Source organism: Erpetoichthys calabaricus, chromosome 18 (genome assembly GCF_900747795.2).
Source record: "Erpetoichthys calabaricus chromosome 18, fErpCal1.3, whole genome shotgun sequence".
Classification (NCBI taxonomy): Eukaryota; Metazoa; Chordata; class Cladistia; order Polypteriformes; family Polypteridae; genus Erpetoichthys; species Erpetoichthys calabaricus.
In genome coordinates this window covers 20,616,768-20,625,318 of record NC_041411.2, presented here as the reverse complement: position 1 = coordinate 20,625,318, position 8,551 = coordinate 20,616,768, and the positions used below count along the sequence as shown (strand labels likewise).

Here is an 8,551-nt window from a genome sequence, read left to right as displayed (position 1 = left end):
GTTGACTGTCCCATATATAGACTAACTGACCACTCAGCCCACTTGTCATTCCCACCTAACTGGTTGCACAATCAATGAGGGTGATGAGGACCACGGATTGTGTGACAGTGAAGTTTGGTGGCCGTGTGACTAGCTGATGTGATTTTGGACCACCATTTGCCTCAACACGATGACATAAAAAGATGTAACTCTGCTGGTGATTCCATCCAGGACAGTGTCAGTGGTTTAAGACAATGTGCTTTTCTTCTAAAGACATCCAGCAAACACCAACCCAGCTATTTGTTTAATCTATGCAATTCTTTTTTATTTTATGGTTTAACACCCAAGTGCCATTTTGATATGGCATTCATTTTACTTTTCTTCTACCACCTAATGTTTTTATTACTTACAAGTGCCTCAGCTACTCATTAAATGTCATCATCAAACTGACCATACATTTTTGTGCAAAATATGTTTGAATTGTGTTAATACGAACTTTAGTATTTGGCAGCCATCAGGATTCAAGGATTCAATAAATGGGAGAAGACCTGAATACATAGTATAAAAACAGGATTACATTAAGTCAGCTGAGTTTTGTTTTCTATTGGAAAGAATTGAACAAGACAGTGAAATGATGATCTTTTTAATGCATTAAATGGATGACATCAACTTGTGACATCACTACATCCTCTGGTTTTCACTCAAAATAATAACATGACTAAATCCATCCTCTAACTTAGAAGTGGTTGTTCATGAGGGAGGCTAACAAAGTCTGACATGATCTGTGCAGAATAAAAACAGGCTGGAGTCAGACAGACAAAGGATGAGTACAACAAAGGTGCAAATGAGGCTTATCCGAACAGACAGCTTGCCATCTAAACAGAATTCCACCTTTCTTAGTAACAATTTGAGGATGTCATTGCAGGAGACTAAATTTCCCCATGGTATTAATAAAGTTCATCTAATCTAATCTAAAGAACACCCAATAGTGAAGGACTGGAAAAACAGCGATCATCAGGCTCGAGGCAGAAACGATCACCGGACAGCGCGCCAATCCTACACAAGGCAGACGAACACACACGGGCTAGGAGCTGTTTACGTAACTCGGATGTCTTTGGCATGTGGGAGGAAACACGCGCACGCACGGGGAGAACACGCCAACTCCTCGCTGAAAGTGGAACTGCTGGTTGGGAGGCAGCAATGTAGCTGAACTATTGAAGCCTGCGCCTAACTCTCCTCATTAAGCCTATTTTCCTTCCAAGGTCCACATCAGTAAAAAATATATAACACAGGCTATGGGCATTTCCTTTTTCTGAGTTCAAAAATTTATTTTCAAACTATAAGAACGACAATGTTTCAAAATACGGAATACATCAGTCTTTTTATTCAGCTCCAGTGTGAGGGTCGGCGTGCGTTTCGTGCGGTTTCCCACTCTGCTGGTGAGGTCTCAACACTCACTCCGTTTTCAGTGCCGTTCCACTCGTCTTCTATTTACTGCTGATGGCTTCTACGAATTCGATGCTATTCGCTCTTTTGTTTACACCAGAGTTTATTTTCCTAAAGTGACAAAAACGTGACGACATGGTTAGTGGAATCACATGATGAATTAAAAAAAAACATAAAATGATGTGAAACAAGTTAAGTTTTTATCACTAATTTAATTTTTAGATAAATAAGAGATCAGAGATCAGGATGATTGAAAATACAAAAATGTGCAAATAAAAGAACTTTTTTTTGACCGGTGGAGTAAGAAAACCTTGAAAACATATTTGACCATATCACTTAAAACAAAAAGCCAACAGGATCCTATATGAGTATAGTAATTCCAATAAGTGTCATGTGACCAGTCTTTAAGCGAATCGGCCATTATACTAAATCCACCGAATAGTGTGTCCTTTTCATTAACATTAATTAATGCTTACGTTTTAGATTAAACATTTTCAGTTACATTGGTAATTACGCTTAAAATGTAATCCAACATATAATATAGTTGTCTTGAAAATAAGAAAAATTTTGCTTTTTAGCATAAGATATACAGAAAATGACGATTTTCTGTAAGAGAAGGTCTGCTCCCAAAAATAAAAGTGCGAGAGTGGTTCGTCAGAGTGATGCCATCGGTGAACCGTTTTTGGTTCCCAAAAGAATAACCATCCATTTGAAAAGTTCCAGAAAGATTGGTATGAGGCATGAATACATAATAACAGATTTGTGAAATGCAAATGAGCACCTAATTTTAAATGGACTCTTGCTACATAAACTAACACCTGCTATGTTGAGGTTTTCTTGATCTGCTTTACTGATAGGTAAATATTTCTATTTTTGTTCACATATTAAAAACATTTTGAAATCCTAAAGAGCCCTACAAATAAACCTTCCTGAATGAAATGGTGCTATGGAGAAGTGAGGAGCCAAACAAGTAAGGTGCCATTACAGAACCGTTATGTTTAAGAGTGTATGTGATCCAGCAACAGTCCCTTGATTGTTTAGTGAAATGGAATCTGATGGCTTTGTTTCAGCGTGTGGTATATCATTGTTTTATACAAATATTGTTGGAAACAGCTGAGTAAAGCCAGCAAACGTAATTATTGTGAGTTAAATTAACTTAATAGATACAGTCATCAAAGCAACGCGAGTTAATTTTTAGTGCAGTTTGAATCGATGTATAACCAGCAATCAAAATCACAGTCGTACACTACTGAACCAAACTGTAAAAATAAATTCCAGTAATGAAAATACAATTTCGCGATGACTCACCTTTGTTGTTTTAACCCGCACCTCAGCACCCTCTGATACAGAACCGCCTTTAACGGGGCGCAGCCCCGCACGTACAGAAACGGGGTCACCGCGCAATTGATTCGTGCTAAAATTTTTAACGGATCTGTTCCACTGTTTTCAAATTTGTAACATTTAACTGCTGTCAGATAGCATATTACTATGTACATAAACACGGGCATCCAGAAGAGTAAAAAGAAGCCGACCACCACTATAATTAGGTAAATAGAAGCTCGTTTGTTTTCTCTTTCTTCGGACGGGGGCTCTCTTTCTATCTGGAATTTAGCAATAAAACAGAGTTTGGTATTGAGGCCTATCATAATGACAAGAGTGATGATGTTGCATATTAATATACCGGTGGAGTGCCAGAGTAGATGTGCCGAGGAGGAAATCAGATTTTGGATTATCAGGGTGATGTAAGTATACAACCAAAGACAACAAATAACTAACAACGTCCTTGTTGTACTCATCCGCTGGGCGTAACGAAAAGGGGAGACAATGGCGTGGTAGCGGTCTGCCTGAGCAGCCAGAATCACGAGATATGACAAACCCAAAAAACTGCTCGCTATAAAATAACAGTTGTTCTTTCCGTGGGGAACATCTTCGACATCGAAAAGGCCGACATAATACCAAGAAACACCTGTTCCAAAGTCGCTAATGCACGTGCTCATCATATAAATAAAGCGGTTTTCTCTCCTTAGTGACCGTGTTATTATGATGGACGTGAAAACCAGCGCATTCAAAACGACAATCACTGTAGCCAACACACAGTTTCCAATAAGAACCAGCGCGTTGGCAAAACTGTTAAATGGCACCGCCAATGGTACCATGGCTCGCCTGAAGAAAGCGATAAACGTAAAGGTGAAGTGCGTTATATTTATAGGCAGCACCTCAGAAAAAAATAATTAAGTAACGCTCTACAAAGTGTGCATACTTACTTGGGGAATGGCACACTCTAAACCCACCAGAGATTAATTACAGAAATTGTGTTCACAGTCAAGTCAAATTACTGTATGTTTTCCTTCAGCAACTCAACCAGTTCTTTCCGCTGTGTTATTTTTCCTGTGGCAATAATCAGCTTTCGTTAGAATTTAACTATCACGTTGCACATCTTACGTGTATTGTACCCCTTTAACTGAAGATTCAACCGTCCATTTTCACCTCCTGCTTTGTTCAGTTAATGCCGGAGCTTCTGTTGAAAGCATCCGACACAAAGCAGGGACTATAGTGGACAGGGACAGGTTTCTTTTGGAAACCAATAAAGATTCCAGGAATGTTCCTTTGAAGAACTATATCGTGTCACCTTAATTTTTAAACGAAGTTGTGTTTACTTTTGGTGGCCTGCGCATTCTAATTTGCATTATATATACTACAAAATGACTGCAAACATGAGAAGTGTGTTTTGTAAATGATGATGTGATTAGAATTTTGCAGATGTGTAAATGAGATGTGCAAATAGTGCCGAAATAGGTGAAAATTATTTAAGGTTTTGTCAAAAAGAATGAATCATTCAAAAACTGACTTTTGGCCTTTGACACATGTGTTCTGAGAAACAAAATATGTTAATAATTCAGAAAAGCTACAACGGTCTTTGTAGACAACCATCCATTTTTTAAACTTGCTTAATCCAATGGTGCAGCCTTGCAGTGTCGGTCATAAGATGCAACAGACATAAAACAGGACAATTTGTACATCCATGGTGCTCACTCACTAATACCAGGCTACCTGACAAATTCAGAAAATAGGTAATTGTGGAAAATGGAAGTGTAATATATTTGATGGTAGAAAAATGACAACTGCAAACTTGAAACTTGAACTCCAGTGCTTGCTATGCAAGTTCAGACAGACAGATTCATTTCAAGGAAACGTTTTGGCTTTACAGGAACTCAAGGAAATATAAATATCATCCCATACAACACCCCCTCAAACACACAAGAGAATAATAATAATAATAATAATAATAATAATAATAATAATAATAATAATAATAATAATAAATCAAACTTCTGAATAAGACTCACTGGGAGACATTATAAAGGTATATTGTTGTAGGTTTGAATCAGTATTACGTTTCTTGACACAATTCTGCTTAATAAATCATTGACTAAAAGTCCAAGTAGTTACTAGACCATGATCATCAGCCTGTTATTGATGTGGACGCTCAAGTACCTAAAGTGTGCCATCTCTATATACACCGACTGCCCTAAAAGTGAGTAAGCTGTGTATAAGATTGCCAAGGTTAGTTTTTGTCTTGTATTATACTGAATGGCATCACAATATCATCCTGGAAGGCATTTTGGCATATAGGGAGGGTAAATGCCAAGATAAGCTAAAACATTATTTTTGCCATTTATTTGATTTTGTATAGGCAGATGGTCCTGATGCGGGTGGACACTGCTCACTCCCTGCCAACCCCAACTTGCTTAAAAGTAAAGGTGCCAGAGTAGTTATTCAAAGCGATGCCACAGAAGAACCATTTCTGGTTCCCAAAAGAAGATTCCAGAAGGAACTTTGTTTAGATCCGTAACAGGCCCAATACAGTAAATAACAACGAATAAATGGTAACAGGTTTGTGAAATACCAATGGTCCTGACTATAAAATGACTCTTGCTGATACAATAACACGGCATGTTCAGCTTTTCTTAATCTATTAGTGTCCTGTATAGGTACCTTACCAAACATTAAATAATTCACTTTTTTCCTACACTATAGGAACTCCTTCGATGCACAAAAAAGCACCTTCATGTGCAAAAGCCCTCCGTGGACGGAACGGTGCTTTATCATAGGCTACAAATTACGATACAACAGAATAACTAAGTTTGAACTTAGCCGGTGTTCTTCTATGCAGTAAGAGTCCTTTAAAGTAAGGAACCCGATGATATTTTACACATCTTTTATCATCTGTTCACAGCTATTTACGTCACATGTTATGGATCTGAAGCCTTTATTTGGGTGGCTCTTTGGAACCAAAAATGTTTCCCCTGTGGCATCTCTCTGAAGAACCGCGCTGACATTTGTACTTTTAAGAGAACAGGCGCTCTCCTGCTTTTGTCTCAACGCTGTATAGTTATGGAATTAAAGAAATGATCTGGGCTTTGGAAATGTTTACTTGAACGAATACTAAAGAATACGTCCCCACATTTATTTTCTGAACCTGCTTATGTAATTTAAAGCCATCCAGGAAAATCAAAACATTCAATTCCAGCACACTTGTTCGTCTTCATTGTCACCTAATACTTTAATCAGATATCAAGAGGACATCATCTCCTGTTTCGTTTATCGCTGTCTTTACATTTTTATCTAGACGTGACTGAAAACCAATCAGTTGATAAGAAACGTAATATTCAGCAGGACGACGCTAACATATACTGCTCAATGCTGAGAAAATACACTGACCGATGAAGCTGGACTGGTATGATGGCTAGTTCGATTTTTCTTGGAGTGTTTCCAAAATGCAATTTAAATGAAAAATAGTGCATTCAAAACAAAAAAATCAGGCCGTGGTCATCCATCCATCCATCCATTTTCCAACCCGCTGAATCCGAACACAGGGGTCTGCTGGAGCCAATCCCAGCCAACACAGGGCACAAGGCAGGGACCAATCCCGGGCAGGGTGCCAACCCACCGCAGGACACACACAAACACACCAAGCACACACTAGGGCCAATTTAGAATCGCCAATCCACCTAACCTGCATGTCTTTGGAATGTGGGAGGAAACCGGAGCGCCCGGAGGAAACCCACGCAGACACGGGGAGAACATGCAAACTCCACGCAGGGAGGACCCGGGAATCGAACCCAGGTTCCCAGATCGCTGTTTCCCGCTCTGCTGCTGAGGTCTCAACACTCACTCTATTTTCAGTGCCGTTCCACTCGCCTTCTGGTAGATTATTTATTGCAGATGGCTTCCACGCATTCGATGCTATTCGCCCTTTTGTTTGCACCAGAGTTTAGTTTCCTAAAGTGACAAAAACGTGAAGACATGGTTAGTGGAAGCATATTGTCATTTACAATGATGCATGATATGTGTGATTTTAGATAGATAATATAGAGGTCAGAGAACAGACAAATGCTGGCTAAATGTGAAAATGAATGGACTTTTTTACACTGGTGGGGTTAGAACACCTGTAAAACATGATTTTAATCGTTAGTAAATTCCATTGAGATAACTGTTATAATTCAGATAGATAGATAGATAGATAGATAGATAGATAGATAGATAGATAGATAGATAGATAGATAGATAGATAGATAGATAGATAGATGTTAACGCAGTTCACTTTGCTCATTGCGGTAAATCTTTACAGCAAAAAGCCATTCAATTACAACTTTTTCTTTTGACTAAGAATTGCGTATTACATGAAAATTGTTCAATTACACTTGAAACGTAATCTAAGTTATAACAGCCATGTTGTCTTGAAAATAAGAAAAGTGAGTGAATAATAAAAGGTGTTGATTTTCTGTAAGACTAACAGGAGGTAGGTGGTTAATGGCAAAAGTCCCCTGACTGTTTAATGGAATGAAATCCGATGACTTTGTTTAATTGTGCGTTAATATTCATGTAAAACCCATAATATTGTTAGAAACAGCCAAGTAAAGTATTTAGTTAAATTAATGTGATAGACATCAAAGGTAAGTTGATTTTTAGTGCTTGCCCAAGTAAACTTTACATAGCACACATGAGCACAATGTTAGGACGTTCAAAAAGTTTCCGCACTTTTTAAACTCTATTTATTAAGAATTTCAAAAACAAATTACATCACTTTTCTACGTAGTCAGCCTCGTTCGCGATGCAATTATTCCAGGGTCATACCAACGTTTTATTGTACAATTACTACTCCTCCCTCCTTCACAGTTTCCAACGAAAATAGAAAACCATTTGAACGTCCCTCGTAAATAACTGAACCAAAAAAAATTCTGGTAATGAAAATGCAATTTTGCGATGACTCACCTTTGTTGTTTTAACCCGCACCTCAGCACCCTCTGATACAGAACCGCCTTTAACGGGGCGCAGCCCCGCACGTACAGAAAGGGGGTCACCGCGCAGTTGATTCGTGCTAAAATTTTTAATGGATCTGTTCCACTGTTTTCAAATTTATAACATTTCACTGTTGTCAGATAGCATATTACTATGTACATAAACACGGGCATCCAGAAGAGTAAGAAGAAGCCGACCACCACTATAATTAGGTAAAGAGAAGCCCGTTTGCTTTCTCTTTCTTCGGACGGGGGCTCTCTTTCTATCTGGAATTTAGCAATAAAACAGAGTTTGGTATTGAGGCCTATCATAATGACAAGTGTGATGATGTTGCATATTAATGTACCTGTAGAGTGCCAGAGTAGATGTGCCGAGGAGGAAATCAGATTTTGGATTGCCAGGTTGATGTAAGTATACAACCAAAGACAACAAATAACTAACAACGTCCTTGTTGTACTCATCCGCTGGGCGTAACGAAAAGGGGAGACAATGGCGTGGTAGCGGTCTGCCTGAGCAGCCAGAATCACGAGATATGACAAACCCAAAAAACTGCTCGCTATAAAGTAACAGTTGTTCTTTCCGTGGGGAACATCTTCGACATCGAAAAGGCCGACATAATACCAAGAAACTCCTGTTCCAAAGTCACTAATGCACGTGCTCATCATATAAATAAAACGGTTTTCTCTCCTTAGTGACCGTGTTATTATGATGGACGTGAAAACCAGCGCATTCAAAACGACAATCACTGTAGCCAACACACAGTTTCCAATAAGAACCAACGCGTTGGCAAAACTGTTAAATGGCACCGCCAATGGTACCATGG

At 38.7% G+C, this 8,551-nt stretch overlaps 1 protein-coding gene across 3 annotated transcripts; it reads right to left on the bottom strand.

Moving 5' to 3' along the window:
* Positions 1-1,365: 1,365 nt before the first annotated feature.
* Positions 1,366-8,551, bottom strand: LOC127526230 (phe13-bombesin receptor-like). Of its 3 annotated transcripts, none has more exons than XM_051921127.1 (2): positions 7,702-8,551; positions 1,366-1,536 (listed from the first exon to the last, which is right to left on the bottom strand). In XM_051921127.1, exons 1-2 carry the CDS (start codon positions 8,547-8,549, stop codon positions 1,467-1,469), a joined length of 918 nt encoding a protein of 305 aa, XP_051777087.1. In that variant the 5' UTR covers positions 8,550-8,551; the 3' UTR covers positions 1,366-1,466. The 3 variants fall into 3 exon arrangements, with proteins under 3 accessions (XP_051777087.1, XP_051777089.1, XP_051777088.1); XM_051921129.1 differs by lacking the exon at positions 7,702-8,551 and adding an exon at positions 2,734-3,520; XM_051921128.1 differs by lacking the exon at positions 1,366-1,536 and adding an exon at positions 6,568-6,708.